This window comes from Peromyscus leucopus, chromosome 17, assembly GCF_004664715.2.
Source record: "Peromyscus leucopus breed LL Stock chromosome 17, UCI_PerLeu_2.1, whole genome shotgun sequence".
NCBI lineage: Eukaryota > Metazoa > Chordata > Mammalia > Rodentia > Cricetidae > Peromyscus > Peromyscus leucopus.
This window is the reverse complement of record NC_051077.1, coordinates 55,955,283-55,975,456: the sequence shown is the minus strand read 5'-3', so window position 1 is coordinate 55,975,456 and position 20,174 is coordinate 55,955,283. Positions and strand designations below refer to the sequence as shown.

Sequence of the window (20,174 nt, the reverse complement as noted above, 5' to 3'; positions counted from 1 at the left end):
AGATTTAGGAGGTGAGGCCTTGCTGCAGAAAGTACATCACTGGGGGTGGGATTTGAGATTAAAAGACATGTCATATTTTAGTTTCACGGTCTGCTTTGCACTTGTGATTCAAAATGTGAGCTTCCAGCTTTCTGCTCCTGCCACCATGCCTGTCATTTGCTGCCAGACTTCCCCACCATGGTAGAGTCTTATCTCTCTGGAATTGTAAACCCAAATAAACTCTTCCTGCTATAGATGGCCTTGATCATTGCATTTTATCATAGCAACAGAAATTACTTTGTCCTTTTATCTCATCTAGGTTGGCTTGCCACTTTACAACATCAATACAAATACCAATTTAGGATTTTCTGATCTACCAAAGCTTCTTCCACTTCATAAATATCAACATGGGATTCAACAAAGACATTAGAGCTCCATGTCTATCTTGAAATCCATGTTGAATTATCCTATTTTAAAAAAACCTACTTCCCAGACTGGTAGTAGGGTGCATGCTGTTAGGGTCCTGGAGAAGTCCCACAAAAGGCCACCACCCATGTATGCAATCAACAAGAGTGTTTATTATTCCAGCATGCTGGGGTATGCCATCCCACATAAAGGCAAGATGGTGAAGACTCAAGAGGGATGTGTGGGTTCCTTTGAAGCCTAAATATGGAGAGTGTCCAAGGAACTTAGCTCATCTTAGATATGATTGACTTATGCAAGTGGCAATCATGTTAGTAACTTCTAATTGGCTAGGGTTAGTTAGAGGCTGGTCAAAGTACAGCTTCCATTTTTGGGGAAGGCCTGGATAAGTCCCTGGCTTTGTCCCAGAGCTGCTGTGGAGCCTGGCTGGTCTAGTATGCACTGACTATGGAGGCTGGCTCAGTGGTCCAGGCTTGGTGCATCCTATCTCCCTTGTCCTTGTGGTCAGGGCACCAGTGGTTGATTGTCCTTTGTGGTTCTTCCTCAGAAACTGCTTGTTCAATCTCAGGAAACTGAAATTAAGGCCTGATCTCTAAAAGAAGACCAAGCAACCTGTTATGGCATCTGCTAAGTCCTCTCACACACCTTTAAGCCCAGCTCTCATGAGGCATAGGTAGGAGGATATCTGTGAATTTGGGGCCAACCTGATTTACAGACCAAGTTCCAGGACAGCCAGGGCTACACAGAGAAACTATGTTGAGGGGAGGTGGGGGAGGAACTTCTAAGTGAACAGTCTGATAAGGTCTAGAAAACTGAAATCAGTATCCTGCAAGCCCAGTGCTCTCATCAAAACTTATGCTTTATTGTGTGCCACTCCCTCATACACACTGCAAGCTCAGATGGTGTCCTTAATGGATCAAAGAACCCAACCTGTGAGAAGATGGTTTTCCTCATACTGCCTCAGGCTATGCAGCCTATGCCGTCACAGCAGTCAGACGCATCTCGTCTTCCCCCATGTCCTACAGCCTCATGAACCAGTCTGTGGCAGCCTCTTGATTGTTTAAAAGTCTTCACCAATGGGGCTAGAGAGATGGTTCAGTGGTTTAGAGGACTTGCTGCCCTTGCAATAGACCAAGGTTCTACTCCCAAAATCCACATGGTGGCTCACAACCATCCATGCCTCCAGTTCTAAGAAATTTGGTGCCCTTTTCTAGCCTCCATGGGCACCAAGCAAGCAGGTATAATCCTCTGAATTGTAGCATCCCCTCAAAATGGAAACATTTGTCCCAGGAAGTAGGGGGAGATAATAAATAAGAGATAAAAAGGTCACATGTCTGGGAAGAAAATGAAATTGAAAGTATCCTGAAGTCTGTACCAATATCACAGGAGACAGCAAATAGTTGTTGGTGTGAAGACTGACCAGCCAAACTGCAGAAAAGATCTTCAGACTGTGGAACTGCCTACAAGCTGTGGCAAGAATTTCAGAGAGTGGTCTCCCATACACATGTGGAATTTCTGGTGATACAACTGTTTTTGAGTTTTCCCTGCTCTTTATAAGCAACCCCTAACCCATGTCCCTGTTAGTAACCCCAATAAAAAAATTCACTGGTTAACAAATTGGACATTGGTGCAGTCATTACTTTGGTTGGTCATGGACTCCTTTTCTGGGATGAATAGACATGTATGTATTGCATCTCCTCAAGAAATATGTCACATAATAGTGCACATACATACCCATGCAAGAAAAACATTCATACACATAAAATAAATAAATGGGAAAAATCCATCAATTTAAGTAGTCAAGGTGCTGAGTATCCTCTCATTATAGTTTCTTGTACCAGACTTTATGGTTGGTGCTTCTGGCTTGCCCCTGCATAAGCTGGAAAACCCTATCTGCCCTACTTCTCCCAACCTGCCTGCACTGAAAACACTCTGAACAAAGGAATGGCACTCAAGTACCTGCCCAGGGACCTAGCTTTTGACCATATTTAGGCACAGTCCCAACTCCTGGCTGGCATTTTATCACCCCCATCTATAAAATCTCCCTGCCTTGGCTTGGGAGCTCAACTTCTCTGGCCTTGCTCTCTGAGACCTGTGAACCTGCCCTGAGGGTTGCTTTGTTTTTAATAGGCCTTTTGTTCTACTTGTAATTTGGCTTGATCCCACTTACTGCATCAGCAGGTAATTATTATCTGGGAAAAAACATATCACAGACCATTGCTAAGGCTGTATGCTGAATCAGACTTTCTCTTCTTCTGTATTAATGGTCAGACCTGAAGGACATCCTCTGTCACTTTCACCATGTTCTTTTCTTCCTCACCCTCCAATTCTTTCTCTGGGTTCCAAGTTCTCAGACCCCAGAAAGAACTTTATAGAACATACCTAACTTGTTTTCTTTTCCTTTCAATCCTGAACCATAAGAAATTCTAAGCCAACACCTCCAAATCACAGGCTAACAGCTAGCATCGAGGATGCTAGCCACATTGTTCCTTATCGTAGTTCCTCCTTTATACAAGAAACTTTGCCTCAAATGTACATCTTATTACACATAATAGCAGCTAGGCAACCCCTATGACCACATTCCTATGTTCTCAGTCATTACATGCTACTCACAAAAGATTTCTAAATTTGCTCTAAATCTTCAATCATTTTAAGGGCATCTTTATGCTCACATGGTGGACCTCACTCATCAAGCAGTGCCATGCCATACCACTTGGAAGAAGACTACCATCCAGGGATTTACCCCATAGACACTCCAAATCCTGGTGATTCATCCTGAGTTACTACTCAAAGCTAATAATCATTCAACCACTGCCATAGTGAGAAGACACTACCACATACTACATGGGAAAGGTTAGTTGTATGAGAATTCACACTATGAATGTTCCACCTTCAGATGGTTCAGCCTTAGTTATATGTCTTGCTTCCCAAAGCCAGGACCATGCAGTAATTCCTCCAAAACTCATCTATGGTTCTGTCAGGTCCCTATTCAGGCATGAAGTGTTGTGTGAGAGATTTTCTGGGGACACATAAGACACACACATCTGCTCACCTCAGAAAGTGAACCCATGATAGATCAAAGTGATGATTCACCAAAATCCAACTTGATTGTGAAGGGACTCTAGCCAGCACAAGCTTGGCAAAAATGACTGGCAAGCCTTGCCCTTCTTACTCATTCCCTCTGCCTTACTAAAAACTATTAAGATTACATTCCTAAAGCTAACCACAAAGGTCTATTCTCTTAGCCACTTCCTCTTCCTGAGGCTGACTACTAAGGTGTAGCAGGAATATTAAAGAGTCTTATTAATAAAATCAAACCTGGGGCCAGTTATTGAGGTGAAATGCTGGATGGTCAGAGAGACAGAACAAGCCACAGCTATCTCACCTCACTGGATCCTCAACTGGTCCTGTTTCCTCAGACTAGAAGCCTCTGTGTCCTCACATCCAAATGGCTCTCAGCTGAACTGTGCTCCAAAGCTTAAAAGCTTAACCAGCCAAATGCTTCTAGTTTCTGATCTCCACATCTTATATATCTTTCTGCTTTCTACCACCACTTCTTGGGATTAAAGGCTCGCTTTCTGGGATTAAAGGCATGAGTCACCATGCTTGGATGTATCCTTGAACACATGGATTTCTGCCTCTGGAATGCTAGGATTAAAGGCGTGTGCTACCACTGCCTAACTTCTATGTTTAATAATGTGGCTGTTCTGCCTCTGATCCCAGATAAGTTTATTATCATGCACAAAATTTTGGGGAACACAATACCACACCAAGATCCAGCTACCAAAGTACTGAAGTCCAGCAATTAAAAGCTCCCTTTTGCTCACCTAATTAGCATGCCCAATCAAAATTAAACAACTCATCCTAACATGGGGTTTCTCCTTTTACCTTTATGTGGTAGTGTGTCTTCTCACTATGGCAGTAGTTGCATGATTCTTGGCTTTGAGTAGTGTGTAACTCAGGCTGAGCCATCAGGATTTAGAGTGTCTATGAGGCAAATCCCTGGATGGTGATCTTCATCTCAATGATAGAACTACCATTTTCCTATAGGCCACATCTGTCTCCTTTCTATCCAGAAACAGTCCTTTGTCCCATTCCCCTCCTTTATTCTTCTTCCCTTTTCCTTCATCCTCTATCTCCTGTCTTTGTCTCTTATTCCCTGACCTTTGTCCCTCTGGGGCAAATAAATCTTCTTTGTGCTAAGGGCTTGGTCTTGGGCAGTCCTAAGCTGATATTGGGCCTTTCAGATTGAACCAATGACTTCTTAAATATAGTTAATATTTCACCTTTAAATTTTTCTATATATGTGCCTGAGTATATATATGTGATTCTTGTGCATGAATTAATTCACAGAGATCAAGAAAGTGTGTCGGATTCCCTGCTACTGGAGGTATAGGCGCTTATGAACCACCATGTGGGTGCTGGGAAACAAACCCAGGTCCTCTATAGGAACAGTAAGTGTTCTTAACCACTAAGCCACCTCTTCAGGTCCTTCATTTATTTTAAGATTTGTTTTGTGTTGGGGTGGAAATGTACCATATCTGTGCAGGTAATCATGAAGGTCAGAAGATGGCACTGAATGCCCAGGAGCTGGGGTTACAGGTGGTTGGGAGCTGCCAGATGTGGTTGCTGGTAACCAAACTTGGGTCCTTTGCTAAGAGTTATACATGTTCTTACTTAGTGAGCCATCTCTTGACCCTAACCAATGAGTTTTATGATGGTTACTAATTGTAACAAGTCTTTCTGTCCCACCAGCCAGCTCCCAAATATTAACATGCATGGAGACTTATTAAATATGAAAGCTCAGCCTATAGCTTAAGCTTGTTCCTAACTAGCTCTTATAACTTAAATTAACCCACTTATATTAATCTATGTTCTATCATGTGGCATTTCTTCTCTGTGTCTCCTGGCTTCTGCTGCATGCCTAGATTCCTCCTCCTCTTCCTTTCTCTCCCCAGAAATCCCACCTATATCTCCTGTCTAGCTTTCTATTACACGAATCACAGCAATACACCTTCACACAGTGTAAAATATCCCACATTTCTCCCTTTTGTCTAAATAAAAAGGAGAGATTTTAACACTAACATAGTAAAACTATATACAATAAAAACAACTATCAAGTAATAATTATATTCACAGTTTGGTCTATTTTTATTTGACAAATTCATTGAAAGTACTGTATCATCTATCTTATCTTAGTGAGTCCAAAGTTTTATATCTGAACCATTTTCTATAATAACCTGTATCACCATCCTAAAAATGTCTTTTTAAACCTAAAACCATCTTCTTAGATAAACAACTTAAGTTTTTGTTTCTCAACCTTATAAATTTTGAATCTCTGATATTTTTTTTTTCTGAATTTGATAACAAGAAAAATTGTATACTGTCTTGTAGCAGGAATCTTAAAAGTTCTTATTAATAAAATCAAACATGAGGCCAGTTATTGGGATGAACTGGAATGTCAGAGAACCAGAACAAGCCACAGCTACCTCACCTTGCTGGATCCTCGGCTGGTCTTGTTTCCTCAGATTGGATGCCTCTCAGCTGAACTGTGCTGCTCAAAAGCCTGAATGTTTAATCAGCCAAATGCTTAACCAGCCAATGCCTTTAGTTTCTGGTCCTCACACCTTATATACCTTTCTGCTTTCTACCACCACTCCTTGGGATTAAAGGCTCACTTTCTGGGATTAAAGTCGTGAGTCACCATGCTTAGCTGTATCCTTGAACACATGGATTTCTGCCTCTGGAATGCTAGGATTAAAGGCGTGTACTACCACTGCCTAACTTCTATGTTTAATATTGTGGCTGTTCCATCTCTAACCCCAAATAAGTCTATTAGGGTTCACAATATTTTGGGGAACACAATACCACCACACTATCTAGTCTTTAATACTCATCAGAGACTCAAGAAGGATATAATATTACCTGAGTAAACAGGAAGTGCAGAGCAAGCAACTTCCAAAACTATAGAAGTGGCAGAGGCATCTGGCTGTCTGAACCGTCAGTCATGGCTCCACTGTAATGCTGGGCATTCATCTTCAGTCTATAGACCTAGAATATCTGACAGACTTTTCTGTGAAAAAGAAATTTTGAAGGACTATCATGTCTTGTTTTGGCAAAGTTCAGCAGTTGTCTTTTGTGTGTGTGTGTGTGTCCTGTTTGTCCAGTATGGACAGCATAGTGTCAGCAGTCAAGGCAAGGGTAGTTTCTTTGCCCAGTGGCCAACTTTGCACAATCAAATCAAACTCCATGTGGAGGTTCTTTGTGCTTTTTTTGAAGTAAATTGGTGCTGCCAGGAGCAGACATGTCTCACTGTCATAAAAAGCCTTATGTTGTTTTAAATGTCATATTCTGTGAGTCTTTGAAATGTTTAAAGACCATCTATCTGTTTAACCTTGAAAACATACCTAATAATACCATAAATTTGATTGCTACAGATGACTAACTACTAACCTGTCTTTCTTTATTATCCTAAATAGTTTTCAAGGACTAAAATTTTACATTACATTTTTTAAATTAACTGCATAGGTACAATATCTTAAACATGAGTAGAAACATATATATTATATATACATATATAATAACAAAAATACCTTTAAATTTGTATCAATATACAAAAATCCATGCCAATGTAAAATATTTGAGACTAGTGGTTGTTCAAAAGTAGACTCAACAATCTACCCTTTTATCCCATCATTTCTATACTATATCTCCCTTTTCCCTTTAGAGAGATTGTTGAATCTAATCTCCTTTGTTTTGTTTTGTTTTGTTTTGTTTTGTTTTGTTTTGTTACCATTGTCAATAACAACTTGTAACCAACCACCTAAACAATGATAAATACACACAAACCACTGAATGACCAAAAACCATCCACCCCACCTCTTGGGAAATGTGGGTGTTGTGTTTTGGGGACTGTTTTCTGTTGTCTGGGGCAATGGCATCTTTAGGGAAACCTAAGAAAATTAAGATAATGGTCAAATCCTGGGAAAGCTAGCTGTATTATTTTTTATTTAGTCTCTGCATGATAAAAAGTATAGGGTGGAGGCAGAGCCTGCCAGAGCTAATTGGACTAAGAGTTGAGTCTTTGTTCTCATAGCTGAACACTCCAGCCTCTAGGCTTTGGGCCCAGGGGCAAAACTCTGTCCTCTCATACCACCATCCATTGAAGTCTCAGTTTCAAGCCAGCAGACAGTCTCCTGAAGAGAGGTTGGAATACCAACACCCCCCACCAGACCCTGGAGCCCAAAAACCCAACCTCCCCCAAACCCACCCACCCTCTGAGTCTGCAGCTGTTCCCTGAGACAAAGGCCACCAACACCAAATGGACTTAGAGATGAATCTTTGTTCTCATAGCCTAACACCCCAGTCTCTAGGCTTTGGACCCAGGGGCACAACCCTGTGCCCCCACACCACCACCCATTGCAGTCCCAGTTTCAGACCAGCAGGCAGTTATTCTGTAGGCAGATCAGACTACCACTACCCCCCACTAGACTGTACCCTACAAGCCCCACCACTCCCAAATCCACCCCATGAGATTGCAGCTGCTCCCTGAGACAAAGCCTGTCAGTACTGACTGGACTAAGAGCTGGTCACTGAGACACAGAGCACATCAGCACTAATTGGAACAAGAGCCCCAATTAGACCAAGAGCTCCCATTGGAATAAGAGTATTCTTGGAACCAAGAGAGGCTCCCTCAGGCACAGACACTGCTTGCACTGAGTGGAGAAAGAGATGGGTAGATGCCAGTGCAAAAATGCAGTCAACAACATAAAGACCAATATGGCACCATCAGAACTTAGTGGTTCTACATCAGCAAGACCAGATCATCCCAATACAGAAGAAGCAGAAGAAATCGACCTTAAAAATACTTTAAGAAGATGAGATACAGGCCCGGCGGCGGCCCGCAGAAGTAGACGGGCCCCGAAAGCATCAACAAGCAGAGGCAGGTAGGCCCGTGGTGGCAGCCAGCAGAGACATACAGGCCTGGCGGGGGCCTTCAGAGGTAGACAAGCCCAGCAGCAGCGACAAGCAGAGGCAGGGACACCTCTAATCCCAACACCCAGGGAAGAAGCTATCTCAGTGGGACGCAACTAGAGCGAATCTGAACACTCCCTCTGAGGACAACCCAGGGCCCAGCTGCTGATCCTACAAAACCCAACAACTTGGAGGAGTTGGTGAGACTACCCCACTCAGCTGAAATCCATCCGGAACAGGATTCAGATCCCTACAGTTTGAAGTCTGAAGAAACAAGATCACCTGAGGAGTTGATGAACGAACAAAACATGACCTGGGAACACAGAAGAAGGAGCTGCCCAGCCACTAAATCACATCACCAGAATCATAAGTATATACTTCACCGACTGAGATTAGCTGCCCCTGAAGAAACAGCCCAATAGCACCAATTTAACCAAGAACTCCTACTGAACCAAGACTAAAAATTAGAACAAGGGAGGCACTCTCAGACACAGACACCACTGCACCGAGCAGAGGAAGAGATGAGTAGACGCCAGTGCAAAAATACAGGCAACAACATAAAGACCTATATGGCAACATCAGAACCTAGTGATTCTACACCTGCAAGATCTGAACATACCAAGACAGAAGAAACAGAATAAATCAACCCTAAAAACGACTTTAAGAAGATGATAGAGGCCCTTAAAGAAGAAATAAAACATTCCATTAAAGAAGAAATAAAAAATTCCCTTAAAGAGGTAATGAAAAACTCCATTAAAGAGGAAATAAAAAAACTCCCTTAAAGAAATGGAAGAAAAAACGAATAAAAAATCGGAAGAAATCAAAGAAAGCCAAGAAAAAGCAATTAAACACATGAAAGAAACATTCCAAGATCTGAAAAATGAATTTGAGACAATAAGAAAACACATGCTGACGGAATGCTGGAAATAGAAATCCTGACTAAACGAACAGGAACTACAGAAATAAGCATAACCAACCGATTGCAAGAGATGGAACAGAGAATCTCTGACACTGAAGACACAATGGAGAAAATAGATTCGTCAGTCAAAGAAAACACTAAAGACAAAAAAGTCGTAACACAAAACGTCCAGGAAATTTGGGACACCATGAAAAGACCAAACCTAAGAATAATAGGGATAGAAGAAGGAGAAGAATACCAACTCAAAGGCACAGAAAATATATTCAACAAAATCATAGAGGAAAACTTTCCTAACCTAAAGAAAGAAATACCTATGAAGATACAAGAGGCTTACAGAACACCAAATAGGCTGGATCCAAAAAAAAAAAAAAAGTCCCCTCGCCACATAATAATCAAAACACTAAACACACAGAACAAAGAAAAAATATTAAGAGCTGCAAAGGAAAAAGACCAAGTAACATATAAAGGCAAACCCATCAGAATAACACCAGACTTCTCAATAGAGACTATGAAAGCTAGAAGATCATGGACAAATCTTATGCAGACTAAGAGACCAGGGATGCCAACCCAGACTACTATACCCAGCAAAACTCTCAATTACCATAGGCAGAGTAAACAAAATATTCCAGGATAAAACCAGATTTAATCAATACCTGTCCACAAACCCAGCCCTACAGAAAGCACTAGAAGGGAAAATCCAACCCAAAGAAGCTAAACACATCCATGAAAAATCAAGCAATAGATAATCCCACACCAACATACACCAAAGAAGGACAACACAACACAACCACAAAAAATAACAGGAATTAACAATCACTGGTCATTAATATCCATCAACATCAATGGTCTCAACTCACCTATAAAAAGACACAGGCTAACGAATGGATAAGAAAACAGGACCCATCCATCTGCTGCATACAAGAAACACACCTTAATTTCAAAGACAGACACTACCTCAGAGTAAAGGGCTGGGAAAAGGCTATCCAAGCAAATGGACCTAAGAAACAAGCTGGTATAGCTATCCTAATATCTAATAAAATAGACTTCAAACTAAAATCAATCAAAAGAGACCAGGATGGATATTACATATTTATCATGAGAAAAATCCACCAAGATGAAGTCTCGATTCTAAACATTTATGCTCCAAATACAAAAGCACCCACATTCGGAAAAGAAACACTACTAAAGTTTAAAATGCACATCAAACCCCACACATTAGTAGTGGGAGATTTTAACACACCACTCTCACCAAAAGACAGATCTACCAGACTGAAACTTAACAAAGAAATAAAGGACCTAGCAGATGGTATGACTCAAATGGACTTAACAGATATCTACAGAACATTCCATCCTAACACAAAAGAATATATCTTCTTCTCAGCACCCCATGGAACCTTCTCAAAAATTGATCACATGCTTGGACACAAAACAAATCTCAACAGATACAAAAAAAATGGAATAACCTCCTGTGTCTTATCAGACCACCATGCCTTAAAGTTAGACCTCAACAACAACAAAAATTATAGAAAACCCACAAACTCATGGAAACTGAATAATGCCCAGTGAAACATCAATGGGTCAAGGAAGAAATAAAAACAGAAATTAAAGAGTTCCTAAAATTCAATGAAAATGAAAATACAACATACCCAAACTTATGGGACACTATGAAAGCAGTGATAAGAGGAAAATTCATAGCTCTAAATGCACACATAAAGAAGATGGAGCAATCCCATACCAATGAATTAACAGCACAACTGAAAGCTCTAGAACAAAAAGAAACAAACTCACCCAGGAGAAATAGACGCAAGGAAATAATCAAATTGAGGACTGAAATCAACGAAATAGAAAACAAGAGAACAATACAAAAAATCAATGAAACAAAGAGTTGGTTCTTTGAAAAAATCAACAAGATAGACAAACCACTAGCCAAATTAACCAAAAGGCAAAGAGAGAGCACCCAAATTCACAAAATCAGAAATGAAAAGGAGACATAACAACAGACAATGAGGAAATCCAGAGAATCATCAGATCATACTTCAAAAACCTGTAGTCCACAAAAATGGAAAACCAGGAAGAAATGGACAATTTTCTGGATAAATACAACATACCAAAATTAAATCAAGACCAGATAAACCATTTAAATAGACCAATAACCCCTAAAGAAATAGAAACAGTCATCAAAAGTCTCCCAACCACAAAAAGCCCAGGACCAGATGGTTTCAGTGCAGAATTCTACCAGACTTTCAAAGAAGAACTAATACCAATACTCTTCAAAGTGTTCCACACAATAGAAACAGAAGGAACACTACCAAACTCTTTTTATGAGGTTACAATTACCCTGATACCCAAACCACACAAAGATGCAACAAAGAAAGAGAACTACAGACCAATCTCCCTCATGAACATTGATGCAAAAATACTCAACAAAATATTGGCAAACCGAATCCAAGAATACCTCAAAACAATTATCCATCACAACCAAGTAAGATTCATCCCAGGGATGCAAGGATGGTTCAACATACGGAAATCAGTCAATGTAATACACCATATAAACAAACTGAAAGAAAAAAACCATATGATCATCTCCTTAGATGCTGAAAAAGCCTTTGACAAAATCCAACATCCCCTCATAATAAAGGTCTTAAAAAGATCAGGAATACAAGGAACATTTCTAAACATAATAAAAGCAATTTATAGCAAGCCAACAGCAAACATCAAATTAAACAGAGAGAAACTCAAAGCAATACCACTAAATTCAGGAACAAGACAATGCTGTCCACTCTCCCCATATTTATTCAATATAGTACTAGAAGTTCTAGCTAGAGCAATAAGACAACAAAAGGAGATTAAAGGGATACAAATTGGCAAGGAAGAAGTCAAGCTTTCACTATTTGCAGATGATATGATAGTATACATAAGTGACCCCAAAAACTCTACCAGGGAACTTCTACAGCTGATAAACTCCTTCAGTAAAGTGGCAGGATACAAGATCAACTCAAAAAAATCAGTAGCCCTCCTATACACAAATGATAAAAGGGCTGAGAAAGAAGTCAGAGAAACATCACCCTTTACAATAGCCACAAATAATATAAAATACCTTGGGATAACACTAACTAAACAAGTGAAGGACCTTTTTGACAAGAACTTTAAATCTCTAAAGAAAGAAATTGAAGAAGATATCAGAAAATGGAAGGATCTCCCATGCTCATGGATAGGTAGGATTAACATAGTAAAAATGGCAATCTTACCAAAAGCAATCTACAGATTCAATGCAATCCCCATCAAAATCCCAACACAATTCTTCACAGACTTGGAAAGAAAAATACTCAACTTCATATGGAAAAACAAAAGACCCAGGATAGCTAAAAGAATCCTATATGATACAGCAACCTTTGGAGGCATCACCATCCCTGACCTCAAACTCTACTATAGAGCTATAGTAATAAAAACAGCTTGGTACTGGAATAAAAACCGACATACGGACCAATGGAATCAAATTGAAGACCCTGACATTAATCCATGCACATATGAACACCTTGTTTTTGACAAAGGAGCCAAAACTATACAATGGAACAAAGAAAGTATCTTCAACAAATGGTGCTGGCATAGCTGGATGTCAATATGTAAAAGATTACAAATAGATCCATTTCTGTCACCATGCAAAAAACACAAGTCCAAGTGGATCAAAGACCTGAACATAAATCCAGTTACACTAAACTTAATAGAAAAGAAAGTAGGAAGCACTCTTGAACGCATTGGCACGGAGACCATTTCCTAAATAAAACACCGAACAGCACAGACCCTGAGCACAACCATTAATAAATGGGACCTCTCAAAACTGAGAAGCTTTTGCAGGGCAAAAGACACAGTCAGTAAGACAAAAAGACAGCCAACAGAATGGGAAAAGATCTTCACCAACCCCACAACTGACAGAGGATTGATCTCCACAGTATATAAAGAACTCAAGAAACTAGACATCAAAATACTGAACAGTCCAATTAAAAAATGGGCTAAAGAGCTAAACAGAGAATTCACAGAACAAGAACTACAAATGGCTGAAAGACATTTAAAGAAATGCTCAACATCCTTAATCATCAGAGAAATGCAAATCAAAATGACTCTGAGATACCACCTTACACCTGTCAGAATGGCTACGATCAAAAACACCAATGACAGTCAATGTTGGAGAGGATGTGGAGCAAAGGGAACACTCCTCCACTGTTGGTGGGAATGTAAACTTGTACAACCACTGTGGAAATCAGTATGGTGGTTTCTCAGAAAATTAGGAATCGAACTACCTCAAGACCCAGCCATCCCACTCTTGGGCATATACCCAAGGAATGCTGATTCATACCATAAAGATACATGCTCAGCTATGTTCATAGCAGCACTATTTGTAATAGCCAGTACCTGGAAACAACCTAGATGCCCATCAACGGAAGAATGGATGAAAAAAAAATGTGGTACATATACACAATGGAGTACTACTCAGCAGAGAGAAACAATGAAAGCATGAAATTTGCAGGTAAATGGATGGAACTAGAAAAAATCATCCTGAGTGAGGTAACCCAAACCCAGAAAGACAGTCATGGTATGTACTCACTCATAAGTGGATTCTAGATATTAAATAAAGAACAATCAGACCACAACCCATAGAACCATGGAGGCTATATATATAGCATGGAGGTTCCCTAGGACGACTGTGGCTTATAATAAATTTTGGTTTTAGTCAATTATTGAAAAAAAATAGCCAAATGAATGGAAACACATGAACTATGAACCAAAGGCTGAGGGGCCCCAGCTGGATCAGGCCCTCTGAATAGGTGTGACAGTTGATTGGCTTGATCAGTTTGGGAGGCAACTAGGCAGTGGGACCAAGTCCTGTGCTCATTGCATGAGTTGGCTGTTTGAAACCTGGAGCTTATGCAGGGACACTTGGCTCAGTCTGGGAGGAAGGGACTGGACCTGCCTGGACTGAGTCTACCAGGTTGATCGCAGTTCTCGGGGGAGGATTTGCCCTGGAGGAGGTGGGAATGGGGGGTGGGCTGGGGCAAGGGGAGGGTGTGGGAGGGGGGAGAATAGGGGAACCCATGGCTGATTTGTAGAACTGAATGGTATTGTAAAATAAAATAAATAAAAATTTAAAAAAAAAAGAAGATGATAAAGATCTTTAAAGAGGAAATGAAAAATTCCCTTAAAGAAATCAAGGAAAAGACCAACAAAAAAGTAGAAGAAATAAATAAATCCCTTAAAGATTGCCAAGAAAAAGCAATTAAACAGGTGAAGGAAACAGTCCAAATTTTAAAACTGAACTAAAGACAATAAAGAAGACAAAAACTGAGGGAATGCTAGAAATGGAAATTATGAGTAAACAAACAGGAACTACAGATGCAAACATAAACAACAGACTTCAAGAGATGGAAGAGAGAATCTCTGTCAATGAAGATACCATAGAAGAAATAGATTGGTCAGTCAAAGAAAACACTAAAGCCAACAAAGTCATAAAAGAAAATGTCCAAGAAATTTGGTGTTGGGCCCTGACCTCCATTCCTTGTGTGGCTGTGGCCTTGCTTGCTGACCTTGATTAGATGTCCTCCCTATGCTAATTCCCTGGTTTCCTTCCTCCTAAACAGCTTACAGGAGGTTCTTTGTTTGTGTATCCTGCATATTGGTGTAAACAGCTAGGATGCAAGAATGTAAAACATTTGTAGCAAACTTCTGCCCTCCAGGGTTCTCCCACTGTGCTGTAAGCCTGTATTTAAGGCCTCCTCCCTCCTTTAATAAACGGCATTCTACTGAGACAAATGACCCGCTGTCTTGTCTCTGCTTTAATCCTCAGCCCCTCGCTCAGACATGGTGAATAGGTAATAGTATGGGCGCTACAAGTGGAGCTTCCACCAAGATATAAGAAAAAAGGAATGCACTGAAGGACACCCAAAGAAAGGCTGGCCAGTATTTTTTAAAAAGGTAAGAGCGGGTGAATTGTTATGGGTGCAGCTAGTTCGCAGTCGCTCCTGGAGGAACAGTTAATTGGACTGCTGAAGCAACAGGACACCACCATTACGAGCAGGATGACTAAAGATTTCATTCAGATCCCCCAGAATGTTAGCACCTGGTTTCTGGTCTCTGGGGGATTTAATATACCAGATTGGGAATAGGTTAAGATTGACTTACAAAAATGCTTTCAGGGGCAGGGAGGCGTGGGGGAGTGATCAGGTCGGTTAAGATCGAAGGGGGCAGCGGTGGGACCGCTCACTCGTGGCAGCTGTCTAGGGGCCGTAGTCACCAAGCCGCTCCTGCTGGGGGCTGCCCACGCCAACCACCTGCCTCTGTCGCCGCCTCTTCCAGCGCCCAGCTCCCCCTGGCTAGAACATCCCCCAAGATGGCAGAGGAGGGCAGCAGTACCAGGGACTGTGAGTCCCTCAGCGTGCTCAACTGGGACCAGGTTAGCCGGCTGCATGAGGTTCTGACAGAGGTCGTACCCGTCCACGGACGAGGCAACTTTCCAACCTTGGAGATAACCCTTAAGGACATCGTCCAGACTGTCCGCAGCCGGCTGAAGGAGGCAGGCATCAAAGTTCAGGACGTCCGATTGAACAGCTCTGCAGCTGGCCATGTTTTGGTCAAAGACAACGGCTTGGGTTGCAAAGATCTGGATCTCATCTTTCACGTGGCTCTTCCCACGGAGACAGAATTTCAGCTGGTGAGAGATGTAGTTCTGTGTTCCCTTCTGAACTTTCGGCCAGAGGGCGTGAATAAGCTCAAAATCAGCCCTGTCACCCTGAAGGAGGCATATGTGCAGAAGCTGGTGAAGGTCTGCACAGAGGCAGACCACTGGAGCCTGATTTCCCTCTCCAACAAGAACGGGAGGAACGTGGAGCTCAAGTTTGTTGACTCCACCCGGCGTCAGTTTGAGTTCAGTGTGGACTCCTTCCAAATCATTCTAGACTCTTTGCTGTTTTTCTATGACTGCTCCAGTAATCCCATCTCTGAGCATTTCCACCCCACAGTGATCGGGGAGAGTGTGTACGGGGATTTTGAGGAAGCCTTTGACCGTCTTCAGAACAGGCTGATCGCCACCAAGAACCCTGAAGAAATCCGAGGCAGGGGTCTTCTTAAGTACAGCAACCTTCTGGTGCGGGACTTCAGGCCTGCGGACCAGGAGGAAATCAAGACTCTAGAGCGTTACATGTGCTCCAGGTTTTTCATCGACTTCCCAGACATCCTGGAACAGCAGAGGAAGCTGGAGACCTACCTTCAAAACCACTTCGCTGAAGAAGAGAGAAGCAAGTACGACTACCTCTTGATTCTTCGCAGGGTAGTGAACGAAAGCACCGTGTGCCTTATGGGGCACGAACACAGGCAGACCCTGAACCTCATCTCTCTCCTGGCCTTGCGAGTGCTGGCAGAGCAAAACATCATCCCTAGTGCCACCAATGTCACCTGTTACTACCAGCCAGCTCCTTATGTCAGCGATGGCAACTTCAACAACTATTACATCGCCCATCCTCCAGTTACCTACAGCCAGCCTTATCCAACATGGCTGCCCTGTAACTAACCTCGAGACCTGAGGGTTTCCACAGTGGGAACCCATTTAGGGCAGGGGCTTTCAGGTAGGAGAGCCTCCTCCTAGATGTAGGTGTTTGACTTTTAAAGGGGAACTCAGCTCTGACTCTGCTTTTCTTTGTGAACCCATTGGAATAGGTCCACAAGACTATCAGGAGCCAACCCTAAAAGGACCCATATTACAGTGCCACTCTGGAAGATGCAATAGGAAGTGTGACCTCTCTACATCTTTCTAAGATAGTCACTAACTTGTCACTTCCCAGACATTAGCACACGGGATTTGAACTCTACACAGTCTCTGAGATTGGGAGAGTTGGGCAGCATGTGAGAAGCGTTAAAGGCACTCTTCTCGACTAATAGCCTCCAGTCCTCTGCAGGCTCTCATTCAGGAGTCTCAGCAGTTTCGGGAAAAGCTGTGCTGGTAGTCTCCTATTGTGTCAGCTTTAGTCAGCCCCCAAACTGGTAAACACAAGGGTGCTCTTTGTGACTGAATTTTCATTCACGGGACTGAGTTGTGTGTGTCTAGTCCCTGTAGCAGAGCTGAAAATTTCATTCATCAATAAACCAAAGCCAATAGCTGCAGACTTGAGATCTGGTTGGAAGTGGTTTATGGTAGATGCTGGGCTGTTTCAAGGAATTATGAGATATTGTGGAGAAAAAAAAAATGACCTTTTCTTGAAATGTAACTTGAAAACAAAATAAAATGTGAAACATAATGTTCAAGTAGAATTGTGGTGGCGGGTGGTGATTGTCAATAGGGAACATGAATGTTTTGTTTTGTTTTCTGTAAGGAATTCTTATTGAATGACATGTTCCCCCCCCCCCCCATTGGCTCTCTGATGACTGACTCTTGTTCGCTCTTCCTGAGAGTAAGGACTATGTTGTGACCAGAGTCATGGTCATAGCTGACATGAGGTTCTTCCCATGTTTTAATTGGAAACCCATTTTTGGACATCAATCCCAGTATGACAGCTATTTTGCTGGAGTACGTTGGACCCTTCTTCTCCAATCCCTTAAAAAATAGTGATTGCATTCCCCAAATATTTTTCACAGCAGGAGAATTCAGGAATTTCAGGAGAAAAGAGTGACCAGTGAACCCACTTTTGAATTTCACTTCCAATCTCCAAGCTGCAGGGAAGGAGGGGTTTAGTGTTGTCTGGCCTTGTGTGTTCTAGCTACCAGGGCACTTTGATATTACTCTGCTGTATTCGGGGAAGAGTTGAGTGAGTGAAGAATGACCTTTCTTATTCTGTAGATTTAAGCATTATGTTTATATTCTGCACTTTAGCAGGAAAACAGTATTAATTGCTGGCCCAAAGCAAGCAGTCTACGGGGAGAGATCCAGGCGACTGCTGCCTTACCTAGTAGATTCAGATGAGAGATTTCACCTTTTGAAACTTTCTCTGGGGTATTTTAGAATGCATCATTTTAGGATATCAAGGGGAAAGGCATTCAGTATTGCCAGGAAGCTTGATTTCTAAAGTGATTCCATCAGATCCAAGAGCTCAATTTTTACTTTGTCCAGCGACCATAAAAATCCAAAGATCTGAGTGATTGCTTTGTATTTGCTTTATTGAACTAGTTATCTTCATGCAAAAAGGCCCAGTACAAAGTAATTGGCTGGCCTTTTTCTAGTAATGTGTTTTCAAGTTTCTTCTGGAATGTGCTACATTGGTCCCCTTAACAGCTGATTGACGTGCGTCTTCACTGGCCTCCATATTAAGTTAGGTCACCAGAAGCCACTTAGTATCACCAGTTTCTACTGCTCTGTGAATCTTAGTTATGTTTGAATTCACTGACTTTTGAGTCCTGTGAGGGGACCCGAGCTGTTTCAGTGTTGGAGGGAAGGTAAAGAAAAGGGAACCCAACTTTGAAAACCATCGGTCATCCATGACCTTAAAATGCTGCCATTGTAGTGCAGTGAGGACAGGTTGGCACAGAAATAGATTTGTAGAGTCAGAGCTTTTGAAGTGGGTTGGAGCCTCCCTCAATATAAGGACTTGCTAATAGAAGCAGAAATCAGGATTGCTTTGACTGAGAAAGCTTGGGAACCAGTGAGGCACTGGAAAAACATCTGGCTTCTTTTTGAAATTCTTTCTGATATATATATATATTTCCAGTCAGGCCATAGTCTCCTGAGGATGGAGAGAGAGACAGAAGTTGTAAACCACCGCTGTATGATGACCCTCTTGGTAGTTTCTTTGCCTGTCCAGCTGTTTTGTAGTTTGAGAATTGATGTGTGTTCTAGAACCATCACAGTAAAAAGTTGCGTTGACCAGAGCTCCATTTTTAAGACACAATTCCTGGATTGTGGATGTCTGGACTAGAGGTGTATTTACCTGCTCTGTGAACTTTCTGCCAGACCAGAAACAGGCCAGGGAAGTTTTCTATCTGAAACCTGCCTTTTGTGTTGCTTACCTATGCACCAGACACCCTAACTTTTAGTGACTCCAGTGGCTCCCTGTGTGTGTGTGTGTGTGTGTGTGTGTGTGTGTGTGTGTGTGTGTGATGGGTAACGTGCAACTTGGCCTTGGCAGAGGGCACTGAAGTGCAAGTACGTCCTCTGAGCCTGCTCTCCCAGTCTGCTCTTCAGAGTCAGCAGCAGCTAGGTTGAAAACAATGCCTTCGCCATTGAGTACACAGATACACACGTACTTGGTTCTTGGCCTTGAGCTCCAGGCACACCCTCTGCCTTAAACCTTGGCAGGAAGATGCTGCTGCTTGGTCAGTCATTGCATTAAGATGAGACTCTGGTTACTAAATCAAATTCCTGGTGACTGCTTGTGGGCTGAGGGAGGCCTGGCCTACACCTGGGAGCTGGCAGATGAGTGGAGTTGGGTAGGGAAAATTCTTGTCGTGGTTCTTGACTTTTTTTTTTTTTGGCTTTCTAGTGTTTTCCCCCTCCTGTTTGACTTAACTTGGAACTCGTGTCATAGTGAGCTGTGTGTGGATCTGTGCTTTGTGGAAATATGGTAATAATCACCTTGCTCAGCCTACAGTCTGCAGGCCTTCTAGCTGACCTGGTGGTAGCCCCTTGGTGATGGGTTATGATTTTACCCAGTACTGCTTTTGTTTTGGGAAATGGCACCATTCAGAACCAACTCTGATCTTTCTTCTAGTGCTCTTTCTTGTCCTGGGGTCCTGTTTCAGGACCCTGCTAATCTTAGTTCAAATGCTTTCTCCCAGAGGCTGGATTATAGTTATCCAAGCATGAGGCAGTCCTGATGCTTCCTGGGCATCACTTCCTGCGTGTCTAATGGGGCCCACGCTGGGGATAACCCTTGGAGGTGATTCTATAAATTGAAGTTTTCCT

At 42.0% G+C, this 20,174-nt stretch overlaps 1 protein-coding gene across 1 annotated transcript; it reads left to right on the top strand.

The window, feature by feature from the left end:
- Positions 1–15,561: 15,561 nt before the first annotated feature.
- On the top strand, positions 15,562–17,265 carry LOC114686966 (terminal nucleotidyltransferase 5C-like). Its single transcript, XM_028861669.2, has one exon. The coding sequence runs from the start codon at positions 15,678–15,680 to the stop codon at positions 16,851–16,853; it is 1,176 nt and encodes a 391-aa protein (XP_028717502.1). The 5' UTR covers positions 15,562–15,677; the 3' UTR covers positions 16,854–17,265.
- The last annotated feature ends 2,909 nt before the right edge of the window (positions 17,266–20,174 follow it).

Coding starts and splice junctions, on each gene's coding strand:
- LOC114686966 (XM_028861669.2), top strand. CDS start 15,678: ATGGCAGAGGAGGGCAGCAGTACCAGGGACTGTGAGTCCCTCAGCGTG.